Source organism: Debaryomyces fabryi (genome assembly GCF_001447935.2).
Source record: "Debaryomyces fabryi strain CBS 789 chromosome Unknown contig00116, whole genome shotgun sequence".
NCBI classification, from domain to species: Eukaryota; Fungi; Ascomycota; class Pichiomycetes; order Serinales; family Debaryomycetaceae; genus Debaryomyces; species Debaryomyces fabryi.
This window is the reverse complement of record NW_015385542.1, coordinates 11,189-34,042: the sequence shown is the minus strand read 5'-3', so window position 1 is coordinate 34,042 and position 22,854 is coordinate 11,189. Positions and strand designations below refer to the sequence as shown.

General features: G+C 36.6%; 11 protein-coding genes across 11 annotated transcripts; 6 read left to right on the top strand and 5 right to left on the bottom strand.

The window, feature by feature from the left end:
* Nucleotides 1-1,098: 1,098 nt before the first annotated feature.
* Nucleotides 1,099-1,575, top strand: AC631_04387 (uncharacterized protein; the record flags this gene model as incomplete). The annotated part of the gene is made up of 1 exon (XM_015613216.1): nt 1,099-1,575. One exon carries the CDS (start codon nt 1,099-1,101, stop codon nt 1,573-1,575), a length of 477 nt encoding a protein of 158 aa, XP_015465972.1.
* An 83-nt stretch (nt 1,576-1,658) lies between these two features.
* On the bottom strand, nt 1,659-2,000 carry AC631_04386 (uncharacterized protein; the record flags this gene model as incomplete). Its single annotated transcript, XM_015613215.1, has 1 exon — nt 1,659-2,000. One exon carries the CDS (start codon nt 1,998-2,000, stop codon nt 1,659-1,661), a length of 342 nt encoding a protein of 113 aa, XP_015465971.1.
* A 269-nt stretch (nt 2,001-2,269) lies between these two features.
* AC631_04385 (uncharacterized protein) lies at nt 2,270-3,163 on the top strand (the record flags this gene model as incomplete). The annotated part of the gene is made up of 1 exon (XM_015613214.1): nt 2,270-3,163. The coding sequence occupies one exon, from the start codon at nt 2,270-2,272 to the stop codon at nt 3,161-3,163; it is 894 nt and encodes a 297-aa protein (XP_015465970.1).
* Nucleotides 3,164-3,267: 104 nt separating this feature from the next.
* Nucleotides 3,268-5,028, bottom strand: PUT2 (1-pyrroline-5-carboxylate dehydrogenase; the record flags this gene model as incomplete). The annotated part of the gene is made up of 1 exon (XM_015613213.1): nt 3,268-5,028. The coding sequence occupies one exon, from the start codon at nt 5,026-5,028 to the stop codon at nt 3,268-3,270; it is 1,761 nt and encodes a 586-aa protein (XP_015465969.1).
* A 196-nt stretch (nt 5,029-5,224) lies between these two features.
* Nucleotides 5,225-6,403, bottom strand: AC631_04383 (uncharacterized protein; the record flags this gene model as incomplete). Its single annotated transcript, XM_015613212.1, has 1 exon — nt 5,225-6,403. One exon carries the CDS (start codon nt 6,401-6,403, stop codon nt 5,225-5,227), a length of 1,179 nt encoding a protein of 392 aa, XP_015465968.1.
* Nucleotides 6,404-6,512: 109 nt separating this feature from the next.
* On the bottom strand, nt 6,513-7,619 carry AC631_04382 (uncharacterized protein; the record flags this gene model as incomplete). Its single annotated transcript, XM_015613211.1, has 1 exon — nt 6,513-7,619. The coding sequence occupies one exon, from the start codon at nt 7,617-7,619 to the stop codon at nt 6,513-6,515; it is 1,107 nt and encodes a 368-aa protein (XP_015465967.1).
* Nucleotides 7,620-7,833: 214 nt separating this feature from the next.
* AC631_04381 (uncharacterized protein) lies at nt 7,834-8,544 on the top strand (the record flags this gene model as incomplete). The annotated part of the gene is made up of 1 exon (XM_015613210.1): nt 7,834-8,544. One exon carries the CDS (start codon nt 7,834-7,836, stop codon nt 8,542-8,544), a length of 711 nt encoding a protein of 236 aa, XP_015465966.1.
* Nucleotides 8,545-8,655: 111 nt separating this feature from the next.
* On the bottom strand, nt 8,656-14,475 carry AC631_04380 (putative RNA helicase; the record flags this gene model as incomplete). Its single annotated transcript, XM_015613209.1, has 1 exon — nt 8,656-14,475. The coding sequence occupies one exon, from the start codon at nt 14,473-14,475 to the stop codon at nt 8,656-8,658; it is 5,820 nt and encodes a 1,939-aa protein (XP_015465965.1).
* Nucleotides 14,476-14,700: 225 nt separating this feature from the next.
* Nucleotides 14,701-16,407, top strand: HAS1 (ATP-dependent RNA helicase; the record flags this gene model as incomplete). The annotated part of the gene is made up of 1 exon (XM_015613208.1): nt 14,701-16,407. One exon carries the CDS (start codon nt 14,701-14,703, stop codon nt 16,405-16,407), a length of 1,707 nt encoding a protein of 568 aa, XP_015465964.1.
* Nucleotides 16,408-16,606: 199 nt separating this feature from the next.
* Nucleotides 16,607-18,070, top strand: HYS2 (DNA-directed DNA polymerase delta subunit; the record flags this gene model as incomplete). Its single annotated transcript, XM_015613207.1, has 1 exon — nt 16,607-18,070. One exon carries the CDS (start codon nt 16,607-16,609, stop codon nt 18,068-18,070), a length of 1,464 nt encoding a protein of 487 aa, XP_015465963.1.
* Nucleotides 18,071-18,797: 727 nt separating this feature from the next.
* SSD1 (mRNA-binding translational repressor) lies at nt 18,798-22,664 on the top strand (the record flags this gene model as incomplete). Its single annotated transcript, XM_015613206.1, has 1 exon — nt 18,798-22,664. The coding sequence occupies one exon, from the start codon at nt 18,798-18,800 to the stop codon at nt 22,662-22,664; it is 3,867 nt and encodes a 1,288-aa protein (XP_015465962.1).
* Between the last annotated feature and the right edge of the window lie 190 nt (nt 22,665-22,854).

Sequence of the window (22,854 nt, the reverse complement as noted above, 5' to 3'; positions counted from 1 at the left end):
TGTTTTCTGGAGTAGGATTATTTCGAGAGAAATATACATGTTTTTTTATCTTAATAAAAATCATTGTACGTTTTCAATTATACTTTACTAATATGCTCCGTAGTAAGCATATGATGATATAGCCTTTGTTTGCTGTTATTTTAATATTCCCTATTTTGCATTTTTACTTAATTATTTAAAGCTTTTGCAATATTTTCGATTATTGATAAATTACGTCAAATTTTGATGAAATTTTAAAATTCAAAGTATAATAGAACTCAAAAAGCCTATCTTTAATTGAAAATATTATATAGTATCAAGTGTATCTAGATTGATACTGTAAATCGAAATTTGCACTAGCCCTTAAATATTTTTTATTTTTGGTTGCAATTTTAACTTTCGAAACTTTAACTTTTGAAGTATGTGTAGAAAAATGCTGGTTGAAAAGATTACAATAGTCAAAAAAATAACATTAGAGCAAATGAATACTAAGAGGGAGGAAAGCATCTAGTTTTGTATGAGTTCATCATTGTATTTGGATTTGTTTATTGTAAACATTATAAATTTGAAGAAGGAATAGAGTTTTATATGCAGTGGTTTTAGCTCTTCTACGAAAAATGTATATAGTACATGATAAGAGATAAATCTTTAAGCAGAAACAAATTACGAATTAAATATAGTATGGTAGTACTAGTGGTTTCTCATAAATCTACTTTTGCGTCTTATATAATAGCATTTTCGCTCTTTTTATATTATCGAAGTAGACGAAGATCGATCAAGATAATAGTGGTCGAGTTAAATGCTACCAATTTAAATAAAACCAACCATGATATAAAACCGTGGTGCGGTGTAACCACATTGAATAATTTGCATTTTGATAATCATGAGTATATTTTCAATCATGTACTATCTGGGATTCTTTTACTGCCTTCATTTGGAATGTTGGCATTAAACCTGGTAAACATTTCAAGGAAGATTGCAAATAATCGGCCCATGAATATGGACATTCCCCTAAACAGCCAGAATGATGTCATTCAAGTATCGTTATCAGATAACCAGTCGAATATAGTGGGACTTATTTATCATCCTATACTTCTTATGAACAAACTTAGATTTATTATGTCCAATAATAATATTATATTTACTTCACTTGCCAGTAATCTGAACATTAATGAATTGATTAACAGCATCAAAAAGTCAGAGCCCTTTCGGGAAGTAATATCTTTGGATTATACCGATGGAAGTTCAGAATTAATGAACAACTTTGGTTATCTAGTGCACTCAAACTTGATGAATGTCGAGTACATAAATAAGAGATCGACGATGTCCAGAAAACCGCCAAGTTACATACTATGGCTTCCTAAATTCAGAGGCCACTTAAAAATATCAGGATATAGCTCTCTACAGAACCAAATCATTCGTTACCACACACATACACGAGTAAAGATAATGACGGGAAATGATAATAGCTCCAATGATGCGACAGTTATAGATGTAGATGTGTTTTCTGCCTTGAAACTTGCTGATTACACGTTAAAGCTTATTGACCAAATGATTAATCTGGGTAATATTAGTCTAATTACGAACAGGCTATAAACAATTGCTTTGCAGCGTCATATCTGACACCGAAAACTAACTAGAATATACAGTATGCACACGCAATATTATCATAAACACCTTTAAACAGGTAACGTATTAATACCAGCCAATCTATCAATAGTAGGTGCAATAATAGGGTGACTCAAAATATCACCAATGTAAGGAATAGATCTTAAGAATTGCACGATGGTTCCGAAGAAATCGCCAAAAAGACCCAATATCCCAAAACACTCAATAATAAACCCTATAAATGATCTCTTCGCCAAGATTAATAGTATTCCTGTGCAAAAACATAAAGTTCCTCTCATCTTAGTAGGTCTGGTGAAAAACGTCACGGTACGTTGTGGTCCAATGATTAAAATCAACCCAATTACAAACAATATGTTTCCCAACGCCAAAAATGCTGAATCAAAAAATGCCATTATACCAAACAAGAAGAAGAATATTCCTCCGGCAGTGAATCCAACACCGAATTCTATTTCGGTTAGTACTTTTTTATTCTTCAAAATGCTTCAAAAAGTTACATACTTTGTCTCTCAGACAACCAAATCATATTATTATATTCTTTCTAATGCTATTGAGTAGTCTTCACTTTTATTCTGCTATCAGAGTACTGTTGATATAATTCTTTTAACAAAAGTCACGTGATAACACTACTAAACATTACTTAGGTCTATTGTTTGCCATTCCAATGCCCTTGATTGACAGTTTGACAGCCATGAATTCACATGATGATATAAAACCGTCAGAGCCTCCACCATCATATGACGAAGTAATCAACGAGTCAACTGGAGGCAGTTATTCAAGACCAAACCCTCCACCACCTCAACCTCCACGGCCGGAGACTTTAAGACCACCCCAGCCTCCGAGGCCATCAAATTCATCTCATTCTAGTTATAACTCACCTGGACCCCAACGACCACCAAACACTGCTCAGAACACTAATTCGCTATATACGACAAATCAGAACCTACCGTTCCAATATCCAAAAGGGTTTCTTTGCCAGAAGTGCAGAAATTCGGGGTATAAGATCAAAAATGGGAAACTATGTAGAGACTGCTGGGACAGATTTTACTTGAAGAACAATGCATATAATCCTAATCCCCAATTGCCTTTCAAATTTCCGAAGAGATATATGTGTGAAAAGTGTAATAATTCTGGATACAAGATAAAAAATGGCAGATCATGTAAGGATTGTTGGGAGAGGTTTAGTCCCAGAAATGGATATCAGCCGGTATCATCTCTGTTGTCATTTAATCCATTATTTACTACACTGACAGTGAGTATGAGTCCAATGCTTCCATATAGACCGGCCCCGGGGCCAGGACCTTCATTACCTCCAATGCGGGTTAATCCAGGTGACCCAAGAATAGGTGGTACATTATGTGGGAGATGTAGAGGATCTGGTTTAATTACTTTCTTCTTGGACGATGAATTATGCCCTGTTTGTAATGGAATCGGAAGAATTTTGTCTGGCCCTCCTATGCAACCACCTAGAAACCCAGGACCACCGCCTGGCCAGTACCATCCGGGACCACCAGGTGGACCGTATGGACCTAACCCGTATATGGGAGGGAAATACTAATCTTTTATAAGACTCACAGCTACAATTACATACCTACGTTTTTTGATTATAATAATATACATTTAAATTTTGGGAAGAAATGAAAATTATATATATGGGTAGAATTAATTATAATTTGAAGGATATTTAAAGCCAGTTAACTCGTAAAAGTTTTCTTTAATATTCCTGACAGATACGAATCTGCTTAAAATATTACCACTACCAGCCTTATCGTTAGTTCCTGACATTCTGGCACCTCCAAACCATTGTTGACCAACGACAGCACCAGTACACTTATCATTGATATAGAAATTACCAGCAGAATAACGTAATTTTTCTTCAGCCAATCTAATGGCTTCACGGTCTCTAGCAAATACAGCACCGGTTAAACCGTATTTAGTACTTCCATCGATCTTGTCCATAATTGATTCATATTCTGCATCAGGATAGACGTAAGTTGTGACAATTGGACCAAAAAATTCTTTAGTCAAAAATTCGTGGTTTGGATTCGAGGTTTCAATTAATGTTGGTGCTATGTAGAAGCCTTTTGATTTATCATAATTACCTCCTTGAATGATTGTCAATTCAGGATCGGCTTTTGCTTGGTCAATTGCTGCGGCTAACTTATCAAACGATTGTTCGTGGATGACGGGACCCATGAAATTTTGCAAGGTGTTTGGGTCAGTGCAGTTGCCGACAGTAATGTTAGACATTGACGCAACCAATCTCTCTTGAAATTCAGGCCAGATTGATTTAGGAACGTATAATCTTGATAATGCAGAACATTTTTGACCTTGGAATTCAAATGCACCTCTGATGGTCGACAATACGGCATGATCTAAGGAGGCAGATGGATGAACCAAGTGGAAATTCTTACCACCGGTTTCTCCAACAATTCTTGGGAAGTCACGGTACTTATCTTGGGCAACATTGTTTGAAATTTTGACATACAAATTCTTGAAGACATCAGTAGAGCCGGTAAAGTGCAATGCTGAGAAATCTTTGTCATTTAAAACTAAATCAGTTACTTGATTTGGTTCACCTGGAATAAAGTTGATAACACCTTTTGGTAATCCAGCTTCTTCCAAAATGTTTAATAACAAGTAATTGGATAAAGCGGCAGTAGCGGATGGCTTCCAAACGACAGTATTTCCCATCAACACAGGAGCACCTACCAAATTACCAGCAATGGCAGTGAAGTTGAATGGGGTAACTGCGTAGACAAATCCTTCCAATGGTCTGTACTCAGCACGATTCCAGACACCTGGAGCTGATGCTACAGGCTGTTGACTGTACATCTCTTCAGCGTACTTGACGTTGAACCTAAAAAAATCTATTAATTCGGCCACACTGTCGATTTCAGCCTGGAAAACGTTCTTCCCTTGTCCCAACATGGTTGCAGCCAACATGTCGTATCTGTATTTTGTAGAAATTAAATCGGCAGCCTTCAAGAAGATCGCAGCCCTATCAGTCCATGGTGTCGCACCCCACTTAGCTTTCGCTTGCTTTGCAGCCTCAATAGCTTTCTTGATATCCTTTTCACTCGCCTGTGACACTTCTGCCAATCTTTGTGAATGTCTGGCTGGGTTCACTTGTGCCATTTCGTTAGAATTGTAGATCTTCTCCCCATTAATCACCAATGGAATCTTCAAAGCTCCATTATCAGTGAACTTGGTAATTGAAGCCCTAAGTAAATCCCAATCCTTTTGGTGATTGAAAGAAAAATCCTTGACTACCTCATTTCCAATCTGTGGAGGTACTTTTGGGTGTGCAATTTGTGATGCACTTCTGATTTGTTGCTTGCTTATCAATCTGATCTCATGTCCTAATCTTGGAGTAAGCTTAGTTGCAGAACGAACTGCTGTACGATATCCAGCCCTCAACATATTTTAGCTATCTTATGAACTTATTCAATTCAGGAAAACTAATTCTTTATTCAATTGAGGGCGATTTTAGGCTACTTATATATTGGAGATTCGTGTTGTCGTTATGACCTTCATTCTTCCCCATCACGTATCCTAAAGGCATTTTATAGCGAGCGCATTTTTTTTTGGGAAAGTGAAATTCTAAGCGAGCAATTTTTCAATCTACCTCACTGGTGATACTGGCTACTTTATCATTGAGATCTTTAAGAAGATTATCAATATATAGCTTGTTATTTTCGAACTGTTGTTCATGATCACCTATGTTCGCATTCACTACATCAATAGAATCGTTCCATTTTTTCATGTCAATCTTGATATCGTTTAGAATCAGATCCAATTCCTGGACTGTTTGAACCGTATTGGCTAGATCAGCATGGACTGTGTGTAGAGTTTTTAGCCTTGAAATAACCAATGGTACTGTAGCATTGACATGATTGAAATGAGGTAATTTTTCATGTAGATCTTCAATTTTTGAATGAATCTGGCTATTATCGGAGTCTGGATCGGGTGGAGGGTTGGCAGGAACCGGGTGCGATAAGTCTAGGAATTTCTTTTGTGATGCTAAGGTCTCTAGTTGTTTGGTTAACTGAGCTACCTCTTGTTTTACTGTGTCCAACTGATACTCGGGGTTGTGGATCACGTTTAATTTGCGGTTCAATTCCTTGAGCCAGTTCTGGATTGTGGGTCTGGCGTCTGTCTTCGATTGGGTACCAATAGCAGTCTCTGGACCTAATGCAGCCTCAATGGCATTTATTCTAGACTCCAATGCTAACACTTGCGATGTGTCGACCAATTGAGATTCCTGGGGTGTCTTAGCATCATCTGAACCGTGCGCTTCGAGCCTAGAGGTTACCAGATCAAATACTTGTTTAATTCTATTATTATATTGATTTAGTTCGCTAGCATGCAACAGCAGCGGCTCTTTAGCGAAGGTTTCCAAGGTCCTCACTAGCTTGTCACATTCAGAGTTATTTTTATTTGACGTGTCATTCAGTTGCAATATTTTGATTTCCTCTAGTTCTCTCGCGATTCTTGAAAGTTTTTGGTCCACTGTTTCATCTACTTGATTCACCTGGTATCCTGTTTTTGTAAGACTGGGGTTATTAATACTACCCAGAAAGTCCACCATGTTTATATCACCAACAAGAACATCATTAGCGAATCTACTTCTGGCTTCATCTGAATTTAACTCTGGCTCTTCAATATCAGAATTTTTTTCTGACGCATCTATATCCGTATGAGTATCAACTTCGACCTCACTATCTATGTCAGACGTTTCGAAGACTTCCGCAGATTCAATATCTATACCTGGAAGTCCAGTATACTTGTCTGTCATGCTGCAATTTTAAGGTAACGATGCAAAGTTGTCTCGTTGATCTGTAATAAAATTTATATAAATACAGATTTTGCGCGTAAACGTAATGCATTAAATTTATATAGACTTACTATTTAGTAACTATTTGAATAACATCTTCGTCATTAATAGGATGACTTATACCACACTTCTGAGGTGAATGCTTAGCACTGGAACCCCAAACCAAAGCGTATTTGAATTGATTTTTCATATCTCTATGTATAGCATCACAAACCTGTTGAATAGTAGAGTTACCTCTAACAACCATCGGCTCATCGAATTTTGGTTGGATACCTCTTCTTTTAGTATATAATCTTATAAGACCCAACTGTCTCCAAATCTCCTCCTTTAAGTCTTCAATACCCAAGTCCAATTCACATGACATGACTACGGTGTTAGGTTCTCTGGCCAATCTATCACATTCTTCTAACGAAACGGCATCGATTTTGTTGTACACGTATAAGCATTTAATATATGAAATATGCTGGTCATTAATGATATCGATGAAGTCATCGATAGTTACATTTTCGTCTCTGATAAGTACATCTGCGTTGTGAATCTTATAATCCTTCAATAAGGCGGCCACTATCTTCTCGTTCAAGTGCTTTGGTGGGGTGATTGAATTTAATTTGACTCCCCCGGTCTTTTTTATCTTGAGAGAAATATTTGGCCTAGATTTATTCAACCTGATCCCCATAGATTCTAATTCATTCTCCAATACTTCTCTTTGGTTTCCACCCTTGGTTGCATCTAACACCATCATAATCAAGTCTGAAGTTCTCGACACCGCAATCACCTGTCTACCTCTACCCTTACCTTGTGATGCCGCTTTTATAATCCCCGGTAAATCAACAATCTGTACTTCGGCTCCGTTGTATTCAAGGATCCCCCCTACCGATGTCAATGTGGTGAACTCATAGTTAGCTGCCTCTGATTTGGTATTAGTCACCTTTGACAAAAATGACGATTTACCAACGGATGGGAACCCAATTAACGAAACACGAGCATCTCCTGCTTTGGAAACTTCGAAACCTTGTCCTCCTCCCGAGGATCCTTGTCCTGGTTGTGGTTCTAATAATTCACGACGAAATCTTGCTAACTTACCCTTTAATAAACCGATATGGTATTCTGTAGCCTTATTCTTTTGGGTCCTAGCTAATTCTTCCTGAATCAGTGCTATCTTTTCTAAAATCCCCATTGCCGCTTTCAGTTAATCTTTCTGCTTTTCTTATCGAATATCAATGTCTCGATATACTTCACTTAAAAATTTGTGAATACAAAGCTTTCAATATACAGAATAATTTTTCAAGCCGCAATGGAAAAAAAAATTAGTACCCATCGCAAAGTAGATTTAATCTTATATACGGTTGGAGAACTCCTAGGAGACTAGTTTGTAGAAGAATAGAGTAATAATGCCAAAGACTGCAAGAAATAACAATAGGAGATCTAATGGAGCTTCTATAGAAGTTGCCGGAGTCATAGGAACGGGTGCATCGAAGATTAGAAAGAAGATGAGAGATATAGAAAGATTATTGAAAAAAGATACATTACCAGCCCATGTGAGAATCGAAAATGAAAGAGCATTGAAGGCATTAGGGGTGGAATTACAGAACACTCAACACAATTTGAAGGCCAAGCAAAACGCCAAAAAATATCATATGGTTCGTTTCTTCGAAAAGAAGAAGGCCATTAGAAAATTGAAACAAGCAAGAAAGGCTCTTGAAGATGCAGCTAGTACAGAGGTCAGAAAGGATATCAAGAAAGCCAGAAAGGTTGTTAGACATAGTGAGATTGATATTGTGTATGTTGTGTTGTTCCCTAAAACTGAAAAATATATCTCATTATACCCCAACCCTAAAGAAGACGACAAAGAAGAGTTGTCCAAGAATCCTAAGGCCAAGAAAGGAATGCAGATGACTGAAGAAAGGAAGAGAGAGCTTAGAAAGCAAGCAGAACGCCTTCTTGATGAGGACAAATTACCATTTTCCATCGAAGATGTCTTACAGGGTAAAACTATTAGATTAGATGATACCCAGAACCATGCCGTTTTGACTGAAGAGATTGACGCTCCAAGTAAGAAAGATAATAAAGAAGAAGAAAAGGAAGATGACTTCTTTGAATAAAGCAATTGTTTATATAGACTGTACATTAGTAATTACAATAATTTTGCATTTTTATAATCTAATAATCATTTATTAAAATTCATGCAGAGTTTAAATAAAAAAAAATGTTACTCATAAAAGTTCATGCTTTGCTGAATACTGAATGTTAATTGCATCGTTAATGCACAAAATATTAACAACACGTCCTTTAAGATCTTCTGGAATATCTACAGCACAGCTTACTTTACCTTTCTTACCAACCAATTTTGGAGAAGCCCTTTTGAGCAAGAGTAATTCTTCCATTGATTCGTCACACACAATAACAAACCAAGATTCTCTTTGTGGTTTTGGAAAGTGTGGACAATACATCTTAAAATCATTGTTAAGGGGCCTATTATCATGCATCAATTCAAAATGTAACTGATCGGAGGCTTCTTGAAATATTTTAACTTTACCAGTAGGAAGATGGGATGCAATATGAATGAATTCTCTTTTTGCATCCTCATCATTTACAAAGGTTTCGCCATCATCCTTTCCTTTCACTCCAATTTTTGAAGCTAAATGTAACAATTTTCCATGGTTCATATTCCCAATGTCAAACAATTGCGTTACATGCTTATTATTCTTTGAGCTTTCAGTAACCTCTGGAAGCTTAAATAAATTCAACCCTGGTAACGCAGATATTGGATCGTCATCGTACCAGTATCTTTGCTTAATACATTGCATTAACTCAATGAATGTTAGAACTGTTTTCAAATAGCCCAATTCAGCAGCTGCGTCTATATAGGCTTGCAAGATACGTAAAGCTTGATCCAATATAGAAACTGTATCTTGTGCATAATCCGCAATTGGTAGTTCAACCCTACTAATAAAGGCTTGAATCAATAAATAAGATTTCACATGTGGATCCCAAATAAATTCACATTCTAAATCATCAGCTGGATATCTCATAGCTTGTGACATTTCCATGTTTATCAATTCTTCACCATGTCTGGTAGCTAATTCATCATATTCTGTAGCTTCACACAACCATCTCAAACAATCTCTGAAAGTTGCTTCTTTGAAAATTTTACTAACTAAATTCCTTATAGTTTTATGCGAAAGATAATAATAGGATGAAATATGCAAAAATGGGGTTGCAACAAGTTTATCCTTACCTGTAAGTATGACACACTTAGATTCCATTAAGTTCTCTATGGTTTGGTCAATTAATCCAGCCAAGTACTTGGAGATTCCATACATACTGATGTCTTCAATTCCATAATAAGTTGGGTTATTATGGGCTCTTCTGTATAAGAAAGTCCATGTTAAGAAGTCCATAGCCTCTTGCCTGGTATTGATAGTTCCAGCAGATATTTCTGCACCAATATGGTTATCCAAAACTTTATGCAAGGATGATTCCACGGGAAAGCCTAGATTCAAAAAGTGCTTATAGAAAACCTTCTTAGATTCTTTAGTATACACAATAGCAGTACCACTTGTATCAAATGATGGACGACCTGCACGTCCCATCATTTGTAAAATATCGGTCAAGTCCATATCTCTGTATGCTTCAATTTTAGCGTCAAAGAATTGAGTACCTTTAATAATCACTAGATGTGCAGGTAAATTCACACCCCAGGCTAAGGTAGAAGTGGCTATCAAGATCTGGATTTTTCCGGCCTCAAATAATTTATGAGAAATTTGACGATCCGATTCAACCAAACCAGCATGATGCAAACCCATACCAAATTGTAAAGAAAGTCTCAATGTGTCGTCTTTAACGTCTTCTAAAATCTCCAGCAATTCGATATCATTAATATTAAGAAATCTCCGAGGGTTGGACTCCATACCACATAAATGAATAAGGTCTAAAGCAGTCAAACGGGTTTGACGACGCGAGGCAACAAATATAAGTACAGGTTTATTAGGGGAATGCTGTTTTATAGCCATGAATGCTGGTTTATTCATAGTTTTCATTAATGGACAGAAAGCCAAATTATCTGGAAAACCATCAATATACATCTGTAATGGGACAGGACGAACAGATTGGGGAAAATTAAATAATCCATCTTTTACAGATAACCAATCTGCCATGTCCATTGCATTAGAAACAGCAGTAGACATACCCAAAAGTCTGATTGGCTTCTTTGTTTGAGAAGAAATGTAGTTCATACGACTGACAATCATTTCTAAAATGGGACCACGATCACTTGCTAACAAATGAATTTCATCCATAATAACTAAAGAAACTTGTTGCACAAATTTTCTAGTTTGCCAGTTACGAGAAATACCATCGAATTTTTCTGGTGTGGTAATAATAATATCAGCTGCTCTAACATCCTTCGCTTCCGGTAAGGAGTCACCAGTTAATTCAACTAATTTGTGTTTGGTATTACGTGAGATTCTGGCTCTCCAATCATCAACTCTTTCTCTAACTAAAGCCTTCATTGGCGCAATATAAACAACCTTTGTGCCAGGAAAATCTCTAAACGCATGCCAAATTGCAAGCTCAGCAACAACTGTTTTACCTGAACCGGTAGGGGAACCAACAAACACACTATCATTGGTATTGTATAAAGAATGAAATGTCATGGTCTGCATTGGATTAAAGTAATGGAACTTGCTAGAGTATACAGCTTCAATTTCAGGATTGTGCAAGGCTGTTACTGGTAACGGCTGCAACCTTAATAAGTTAGTTCTTATAGTTTCATTAGAAGGTCTTATAAGATGCTGAAATGAAATAGTGTGAACAGTTTCAGAACCTATCCAAGTGTCAGAAATAATTCTAACTACAATTTGAGGCGGTAATGGATCTGTCAATGGTATCATGAAATCCATTTCATGCGGACTTTTCATTTGCTTTTTATTCAAAATAAACTTCTCAACGTGTAAAATATCTGAATTATCAGATTCTTCAACAGTAATCCAAAACATTTGAGCATTACCATGATATCTTTCATCCCACATAAAATCAGGCTCTAAGTTTATATGAATACGCATGACATTAGTAGTAATGGGAAAGATTTCAGATTCAACTTCCAAGCAAGGGAATCTAGATATCAATTTATATAACGTTCCTCCGGCTTTATTATTATGAACCAAGCCACCTAATTCTCCAGCATCCATATCTTTCAATATATCCATAGGAGGATTTTTAGCCCGAATATTTTTCAATACATGCTCTGGAAGATCGAATTGAGTTAATGGATGATCAAATGCCCAGATTCTCTTATCAATAGATTTACAAATAGATAGCATAATTTTTGCAAAAGTTCCCCATCTTCTATTCATACCGATCAAAAACAAGGCTCTACAAATTCTAGCAGAATTTTGAGCCACATAATTACAGTCAGATATTAAAGCAGAGTCTTTGATAGCTGCCTGAGAAACATATGATTGGATTAAAATATTTGTCTTTCCGTGGGCCGACTCGATATCTCCTGCAATTTGACATGGGACATCAGTTTCTAACAATTTTTTCAATTCTTCAACTTCCTCTTCTCTAAATTTAATACTATCGAACTCGCTACTCATACTTATCATTGAAAGAACATCTGCTTCTGTTGCCTTAGGGTTAATCATCTGGTTAAAAATTTCAACTGAATTATTCAATAAGTAGAAATCAGACGCAATTCTTCCTAAATCCTTAGAATTCAATGCACCAGAATTCTCATCAAATATTATCATTTGCAATTCATGGAGTCTTCTGGCCGCAGATATTATCATTGAACGACGCCTATTGTGTAATAATGGATCTTCTTGCAATTCTTTCCATTCTATGCCATACGCAAACGGATTTTGTCGCATACGAACCATCATATACGTATAGCCCAACCATTGGACACCCTCTTCAACGTTGGTAACACTTCCCAAAGAAATTTCGGCGTTTAAGTTGTCGATTAATTTGTCACTTAATCTAGATTCTATAGGATGCTGTTGTGTAATCAATGAAACATAGTGGTCTAACCTATCACTTGTGGTACATAAAATACCAATACCAAACTTTTCATACTGAGGCCTACCAGCACGACCAAAAATTTGAATTACATCGGAAATTCCCAAATCAATGAAACCACCTTGCTTTGAGTCATAAACTTGAGTGCCTTTAACAATAACCACGGCTGCAGGCAAATTCACACCCCATGCTAAAGTGGATGTACAACAAAGAACCTTGATAGCACCACTAGTAAACATTTTTTCAGTAAGATTACGGTCAGATCTTAACATACCAGCATGATGAACACCAAAGCCATGTTGAAATAATTCTTTCATATCTCTATTTCTATTCTTGCTTGACATTTCTCTGCTAAATTTGTCATAGGATTCACACGTCTGTGATGCATCAAACAGTCCAAGCTCATTAAAAGATTGTGCCATAGAAATAAATGTGCGTGCAGTTTTAACTGTATCCTTACGAGAATGGACAAACACCATAACCTGGAGGCCCTGGTCAATATATTCTATTAATTTTTCATATGATACTTTATCAACATTCTCTCTAGCTAGTTTGGATCCAGACTTACCACGGACACCTAAAAGTTGTTGCTGTAAAGGACAGGGTCTAAATGATTGATCAAAGTAAAACATACCAATCGATCTATTAACACCTAAGAAATCAGCGACGTCTTTATAATTCGGCAAAGTAGCTGAAAGACCAACTACTCTGATCATCAGCTGTGTACTTTCAACTTGCCTTAAAGTACGTGCTACTAATGTTTCAATGACAGACCCTCTATCTTCATGTAATAAATGCACTTCATCGATGATAAGTAATTTAACTTTCGCAACTAATTCATTATCACCATTCAGTTTTCTTGTAACAACATCCCACTTCTCAGGAGTAGTAACAATAACTTGCGTCGTCATGATTTCCAGTCTTGATAGCTGCATATCACCAGTTAATTCTCGGACACTAATACCAAGCCATTGAAGTTTTTTGCTGTATTTTTCAACAATCTCGGCAGCCAATGCCTTCAATGGCGCAACATAGACAATTTTAAATTCATCGTAATCAATATCGACAGTAATATCACCATCGTCGCTCACAGTTTCAGTGACAAATTGGTTAATGGCATGCAAAATGGTCAACAAGGCCACATCTGTTTTACCAGCACCAGTTGGAGCACATACAAGCATATTCTCATTAGTATTATATGCTACTGGAAATACCAAACTTTGCATCTTGTTAAGGTTAGAATAATTTTTGAACGTTCCTTTACAAAGGAAGTCCAATTGATCAATTTGGACGAGATTGTCTTCGGATATCCATTTGTTTGATTCATTTTCCGGATAAGGAATTACTATTTCCTCATGAGTTGCATAACTCTCCCTAGTTGTACCAACAGGCAATGAAAACTTCTTGCCTGTTATTGACAACATGTTACCTACGTCTGGTTTCTTAAACACGTGTGGGTATTCCTGACGAAGTTGTTTGGGACCTAATTTCTGATTCTTCGCACGTTCATGGTTTTCAATCAACTGTTGAGCTCTCTCCTCTGGAGTCAAAAATCTTTGCTCTTTTACATCATTAGTATTGTCGGATGCTAATAATTGCGACTTATTCTGCACAATTTTGGATATCAATTCAAATTCTTCAAAACCAAGAATATCAAACAATGACGATTGCAACTCCTCGTCTCCAGGACTCGAAGTCAAAATATTCTTCACCATATCAAATACCTCATTAGAATGGTCTCCTCGATCCTTACTGATCCTTCCGCATTCTTTTTCAATCTCTATGATACCATTACTAGCACTGCCTTGGCTAGAATCCACTATGTGATCCAAAACCTCTGTCGAAATACCATGAAATCTATCCAATATACCACCGATTGGGGTGATTCTATTATTCTCATTATCAATTCTTGGTATCTTTTCATCTTTTGGTACCGGTAAATTGTTTAATATTTCTATCATCGGCTGCATAGCCTGCATGAAAGATTTTGTAGAATTAACAGAATAAGAAGCCATTGTACATCTATATCTTAGTAACTTCGTGATAACTCTTCTGTTAATGCTATAAGAATAAATACAACTCTACCTAAGTAGATCTTGACTAATATTCGAAAGTGCTAAATCATAAAACCATCACGTGATCAAGTTTATACTGAAGAAATATTTTTGTTAACGATGAGATGAGACTGAAAAAATTCGTTAACGGTGATAGAAGATTTTTTGATTGACAGCATTCATACCATGGCAGTGAGTTCTAAGTTAAAAACTGGAAGATCTCCTAAATCAGCAAAGTTTCAACCATCTAAGAAGGTTGAATCCAAGAAAAGGGAGCACGAAGAAGAAGATTCGGACTCTTCAGAATCAGATAACGAAAAATTAGTTGAGGAGTTAGATGAGGATTTTGATGAGGTAGCAGGATTATTAGGCGAGGATATTAAAGATCCAGAAGCTAAGAAAGACAAGAAAAAAGAAAAGCAGATTCAGGAAGAAGAAAGAACCAGAGAATTGACCAAGCCAACCGCAGAATCTAGTCACGATGACATAGTGACCGATAATTTTGAAGAAGCTGGGTTATCCGAACCTACATTAAGAGCCATCAAGGATATGGGGTTCAGTAAGATGACAAAGGTTCAAGCTAAGACCATTCCACCTTTATTGGCCGGCCGTGATGTGTTGGGTGCTGCCAAAACCGGGTCTGGTAAGACATTGGCCTTTTTGATTCCAGCCATTGAAATGTTGTATTCTTTGAGATTTAAGCCTAGAAACGGGACAGGTGTTGTTGTTGTATCACCTACTAGAGAATTAGCATTACAAATTTTTGGTGTTGCAAGGGAATTAATGGCTCACCACAGTCAAACATTCGGTATTGTGATTGGGGGTGCTAACAGAAGACAAGAAGCTGAAAAGTTAATGAAAGGTGTCAACTTGTTGATTGCCACTCCAGGAAGATTGTTAGATCATTTGCAAAATACTAAAGGTTTTGTTTTCAAGAATTTAAAGGCATTAGTTATTGATGAAGCAGATAGAATTTTAGAAATAGGTTTCGAAGAAGAAATGAAGCAGATCATCAAAATTTTGCCAAATGAAGACAGACAATCTATGTTATTCTCGGCTACTCAGACTACTAAGGTTGAAGATTTAGCCAGAATTTCTTTAAGACCTGGTCCATTATATATTAATGTTGCATCAGAATCAGAAGCTTCTACCGTTGCTGGTTTAGAGCAAGGTTATGTTGTATGTGAGTCTGATAAGAGATTCTTATTGTTATTTTCATTCTTGAAAAGAAACGTGAAAAAGAAGATTATTGTTTTCCTTTCGTCTTGTAACTGTGTCAAATACTTCGGTGAATTATTGAATTATATTGATTTACCAGTCTTGGATTTGCATGGTAAACAAAAGCAACAAAAGCGTACGAATACCTTCTTCGAATTCTGTAATGCTAAACAAGGTATTTTAATATGTACAGATGTGGCTGCTAGAGGTTTGGATATCCCAGCTGTTGACTGGATTATTCAATTCGACCCACCTGATGATCCAAGAGACTATATTCACAGAGTTGGTAGAACTGCCAGAGGTACTGCCGGTAAGGGTAAATCATTGATGTTCTTAACACCATCTGAATTAGGCTTCTTGAGATACTTAAAAGCTGCTAATGTTCCTTTAAATGAATACGAATTTCCAACCAACAAAATTGCTAACGTCCAATCTCAATTAACCAAGTTAATTAAAGGTAATTACTGGTTACACCAATCTGCTAAGGATGGTTACAGATCCTATTTACAGGCTTATGCATCACATCACTTGAAGACAGTGTATCAAATTGATAAGTTAGATTTAGTGAAGGTAGCAAAATCGTTTGGTTTTGATGTTCCTCCTAAAGTTAATATTACTATTGGTGCAAGTGGTAAATCTATAGAGAAAAAGCATAAAAAGCAAAAGAGAGCCTAAGCTGATAGGACATTTTTGGTAAATTTCTGCATCTTTTATATAGTTCTACCCACCTTCTTGATATAGCTTCTTTTATTATGTATTTTAATGTAAATGGTAAATTAAATAAAATTTTATTGTAGATCAAAATATAACGCGTACTTAATTACACCAAAAAAAAACGAGTTTCTCTTAATGATATTATAAAACCAAAGCACAAATGTCGTTCCAAAAGTATATAAATAATGATATAGATGCCCCAGGAGACATAGTGGATAGAACTAATATTAAATTTATGGAAGAGTTTGAGAAGCAAAACGATTATGATCTTAAGACTAAAGAACGCAAATATGACAAACAATTTTATTCAATGTACCAATACAGATTATCCGTTTTGAAAAAAAGTGTCGATGATAATGCTTTAAAAAAATGGGGAGATGGTAGTAAGAAAGTCAATGGACAAATTGTAACTAAAAGGGATAAGATATTGGATATATCTAGTGGACAGTTGTGCTGGGTAAGTGGTACTATTTTTTCTGACATGAAGAACAAATTGAACATTTTGCAAGATGTTGAAAATGGTATTGATGACGTCTTACCGAAGGTTCCTGATACGTATACATTACCGAACGCAAAAGACATGCCGGTCGTTATGTTGGAAGATGAGTCTGGTAGAGCTATCTTGAACAACGATGAATTTTTAAAGAAAAATATATTGGTGACAGGTTGCATTGTTGCAATATTAGGAATTGAGATTCAAGCTGGGATATTTGAAATAATGGATGTTGTATTTCCATCAGTGGCACCTCAGAAACCTCTTAAGACACCTAAAGAAAAAAACAATAAGATTGCATTTGTATCGGGACTTAAATTATGTGATGAGGCTAATCACGATATAAAAATAGAGTTATTAAAGCAATATTTGGCGGGAGAGTTGGGAAACAATGCCGATGCCCACGATGTTTCGAGGATATCGCGGTTGATTATAGCTGGAGACTCAATTGCGCCGATTGAAGAGACGGTAGATGATGATTTCTTCACAACCAACAACTACGGATCAAAAAATATCTCAAAATATAACACAGACTCTTTGAAAAGCTTGGACAATTTTATAACTGATTTGTTACCTTCTTTACCTATATCAATAATGCCTGGTAACAACGATCCGGCGGAAATATGCTTGCCCCAACAGCCTCTACACAAATCAATTTTCCAGTCCAATAAACGATACGTTGGAGGTTCTACTCTACAAAGTCTCACCAACCCTGCATGGATGGAGGTCGAAGAAAGTGGGTTGCGTCTCTTAGGGACGTCAGGACAGAATATCAGTGATATCTTGAAGTACTTGACCGCTGAAACTCTTTCCGATCCACAAGTTGTTCTCACCATCATGGAATCAAACATCAAGTGGCAAAATATCATTCCTACAGCCCCAGACACCCTTTACTGTTATCCATTTGACAACTCGGACCCCTTCACCCTCGCAGATGAAACTCCCCACGTCTATTTTGTGGGAAATCAAAAACTGTACCATGCAAAAACCATCAACTTACAAAGAGATCACAATAACCATGAGACCGCCCAAATTACTTTAATCAGTATCCCTGATTTTTCGCAAACTGGACAAATCGTCTTACTAGACCTTTCCACTCTTGAATGTGAATTGGTCTCATTTAGTATATAATGCTGCCTATTTAATACAATTAGCGATTTTATCCAAACGTAAATCTACTTCTACATGCATCTCTGCTCATCAAAATGCAATTCTAAGTATTTACGCACATAATGTGTCTTTACTTGCTTGCCATTTTCAGCCTGCCCCGTAAATAATAATTATACTTCCCCTACCTTTGTCTACCATATACTCACTTGTAATATCCAGTTTCTAGTAGATGGGAAATGTGTATATGTGAAGGTTAGTAAATATGATTCTGGACCCACTTTGTGCGCAGTTCGCAGTGTGACCGCTCTTGAGGATTTTATCTACAAAAATTTTATATAAAACCTGTTAACTCCTTAATTCTTTCAAAATTGATAGCAATTGTCTTTTAGTAATTAATATAATTACCCTTTCTTGGAAGATTAGTATTAAGTAATTGATAATACTGATATATTGCATAATTGATTACTTTCATTATAGAATTAATACAATATTGAGTGGACTTAATTAGGGACACGTCCAATCCTTTTATAAAAAAGTAGCGGCAAGCAACAAGACTTTTTTTGCAATATTTATATTTGAGTACATCAATTGAAGATAATTGAAGTTGAGAATTGATATTAGATTATAGAAGATAGTTATACATAGTGGTATTTGTTGAAATATCAAATATTTGCTTACGAGGAGAGAAAGATTATTAATTCGACACGCAGTCAATTAAATTGGTAGAAAGCGGAAAATAATAGTAAAGATGAGCGCTGAGAATAGTAATAGCAACAGCTCAGATAATTTGAGCGTTCCGGGCTCTAGCGGGGGAGCAGGGTCCAAGAAACCAAGAAACTTACATATTGCACATAGACGTTCGCCAAGCGAGTTAACTACGCTTATGGTAGAGCAATATAACCTCCAACGTCAATTGGAAGCGGTTCAATTGCAGCAGAAGCAGATATTGCAAGCGCAACAGATGACACAACAGTATAGTTATCCGGCGAAAAATAGCAACAACACTGGAGGAGGCAATACGAACAATAATGCCTCAGAATTGATGCCTCCACCATCCAACTACCGTTCACATTCAAGATCGTCTTCGATAAATTCGAATAGTGGGGGTAGTGGCCAGGGCCACAGAAGAACTGGATCAGCCTCGAACCAAAATTTGGGTCACAACAGAAGACATTCTTTGGGATTGAATGAAGCAATCAAAGCTGCTGCTAACCAAAGACAAACAAATAGAACATCATTGAGCCCTACCGGTGATAATTCTAGTTCTAGTCCAAAATCTAGCGGTAGTCCTAACACCAACGACAGTATTGGATCGTTCAAATTTCCTCCAAGTTCAGGCTCCGAGGGTGGCGAAAATGATTCTTCGTATTCGGGTGGATCTTCTGGATCTACCCATAATAGATCAAAGTCTTTAGCTTACGGTCAACAATCATTCAAATTTCCTCCAGAAAATAACTCATTATTGCCTCCAACTCCGAACTTTACGATCAGTCAAAGTCCAGAGAGAGGACACCAAAGACGTGGTTCTCACTATAGATCTGGTTCTAGGAATTTCGACCCAAATGGTGCAGCCAATATGAATACCAACTGGAGATCTCAACAGCAGCAACATCAGAGGCAACAATCCTCTCAACTTGAGCCTCCGCAAGCCTCGTTTGTTCCGGGGCATAGACCTCGTAATAGTTCTTATGGGGGTGGTTCGTCTATTTCGTCATTGTCTCAATTTATGCCTAATAATAATGGGGCAAACGGAAATGGAAGTGGACGTAAATCTCTTTTTGCTCCTTACTTGCCACAATCTTCATTACCTGAATTAATCAGTGACGGTCGTTTAGTTACTGGTACTTTAAGAGTTAATAAAAAGAATAGATCTGATGCATACGTCTCGACTGATGGTCTATTGGATGCCGATATCTTTATCTGTGGTTCAAAGGATCGTAACCGTGCATTAGAAGGTGATTTAGTGGCTATTGAATTATTGGTTGTCGATGAAGTTTGGGATTCCAAGAAGGAAAAGGAAGAAAAGAAGAGAAGAAAGGACAACACTTTAGGTAAGACACCAGCCACATCAATATTAAACGATGATATCCACAACGATGCAACTTCGACATCAGCTCCTACAACTAGTGGCGAAACAGAGGATAAATCTGAAACTGATGGAGACTCTGGCTTGACCAGAAGAGGTTCATTAAAACAAAGACCTACCATGAAAAAGAATGATGACGTTGAAGTTGAAGGTCAATCGTTACTTTTGGTTGAAGAAGAAGAAATTAACGATGAAGTCAAGCCATTGTATGCTGGTCATGTTGTTGCAGTTGTTGATCGTATACCTGGTCAATTATTTGCTGGTACTTTAGGTTTATTGAGACCAGCCCAAGCAGCACAAGCAGCCAAGGATAAGAAGTACGGAAAGGAGCCATCTATCCAACAACCAAGGGCACCTAAGATTGTCTGGTTTAAGCCCACAGACAAAAAAGTGCCTTTGATTGCTATTCCAACCGAACAAGCTCCTAAGGATTTCGTGGAAAATCACGAAAGGTACGCGGATCAATTATTTGTTGCGTCGATCAAGAGATGGCCTATTACCTCTTTGCATCCATTTGGTACATTGATAAGCAAATTAGCTAAGATTGATGATCCTGAAACGGAAATCAATTCTATTTTAAGAGATAATAATTTCTTATGTGATGAATACCCTGAGGATGATGTTAGTGGAGTTATAAGCTCTTACATCAATGATTTCCCAAGTATTGAATCTGAATTAAATAACATCAACAGAACAGAGTACTTGAATGATTATATTATATCATTTTCTCAAAATGGAGAATTCGTTGATCATGCGTTGCATGTCAAGAGACTTTCAGATTCTAAGATTGAATTAGGATTCCATGCAGCTGATATTGCCTTCTTTATCAAACCTGGTTCCTTATTAGATAGAAAGGCAAAGAAGAGATCATCGTCCGTATTTTTACCTCAGAAAATAACTCATTTGTTCCCACAGCAAGTCAATGATTTAATTTCCTTCAAGGAAAACGAAAGAAATTTAGCGCTTTCAGTTATTTTTGAAATTGATACAAATAACTTTGAAGTTGAAGATCTTTACATTCATGAATCTATTATAGTGCCTAAGCAAATTGTCAAGTATGAGTCTTTTGATCAAATTTTAGACGGTAAGCAGGTTACTAATATATCATCTGCAACGTCAGACTATATTAAGACTTTTGGCTTGATTGCAAAAGAGTTCCGTCGTCAAAGATTAAATGACAAGGACCTAGGCATTACTCCAAACTTGACTTTATTGGATCAATTAGATGATGAAAAGGTTAACTTACATTTGAATATTTTCAAAGATAGTCTTTCTTTTGACATTATAAATGAAATTTCACATAAGGTGAATAATGCTATTGCGGCAAAGATCCATGCAAGCCTAGGAGACCAGGCTTTATTGCGTCGTCACTCATTACCAACTTTACAAAAAATGGAAACCTTTGTAAGAAGGGCAACTAACTTAGGATTCAAGATTGACACAACTAACTCGTCGACTTTGCAAAAGTCTATCTTGAAAATTCAAGATCCTGTTAAAAGACAATGCGTTGAAATTTTATTGTACAAGTGCATGTCAAGAGGAAAGTATTATGTTGCGGGAAAGCAAGATCCTGACAGCTATAGCCATTATTATTTCAATATTCCATTATACACTCATTTTACTGCTCCATTGAGAAGATATGCAGACTTGATTGTTCACAGACAATTAAAGAATGTACTTAATAAAACAGAAGAAGATAGATCGGTAGATTTGGATGCATTAAAGGCAACAGCTGATTACTGTAACTTCAAGAAAGACTGCGCAGCTAATGCGCAAGAACAAGCAATTCACTTATTATTATCCCAAACTATTAATGAAATTAGTGAAAGTGCTGGCCAATTATTGTGCATGGGTACAGTCATTCAAGTTTATGAATCATCTTTTGATGTGTTTATTCCAGAATTTGGTGTTGAAAAGAGAGTTCATGGTGATCAGTTGCCATTAGTGAAGGCAGAGTTCGATAAATCATCCAGACTCTTAGAACTTTACTGGGAAAAGGGAGTAGATTCGGCTACATATATTCCTCCTGATGAACAGTCTTCCTTATCGTATAGGTCATCAATCAAGAACAAATACAGAACTTCATCATTGCAAGCAGCAAAGATGCAGAGCAAGACATTATTGGAAAAGAATAACGTAATGTCGGACTCAATTGTTCAGAAGTTATCCAAATTGAACTTGGAAGTTCCAAATATAACCATTCCTTCGATCAATAAATTCGATCTAGAATCCAAGGATTTGAATACAAGATCAATGCCATCGTCTCCAACTAGGTCGTCGTCTTTCCCAAGGAATGTCAGAACTAATTCATCGTCGTTGATTAAATCAGACTCTGCTAACGGAGCGAGTGATATCGACGCATTAAGTGGCTTGAAGCCATACTTGCAGGACCTTATTACCAGAGTTGACAATGGTTCATATATTCAAGAGATCAGGGAGTTAACACAAGTGCCAATCCTAATTAGGGCTGAAATAGGTATGGCATTACCTTGTTTGACTGTACGTGCTTTGAATCCATTCTGTGAGTAAGTCATCTCTCAATAACGATTATTAATAACTTTTAATGTTTATATATTCTTTTTTTTTTGTGAGTTTAATTTTTTCTACGAATTTATGATTTTTTATATCATTATAAGCACGTTGCTTGCATTTGTAGAGTATCGTAGTTAGTAACATCTTGAGCCTGTAGTCTGAGGTAGTCCGAGTCTATCGTACACTT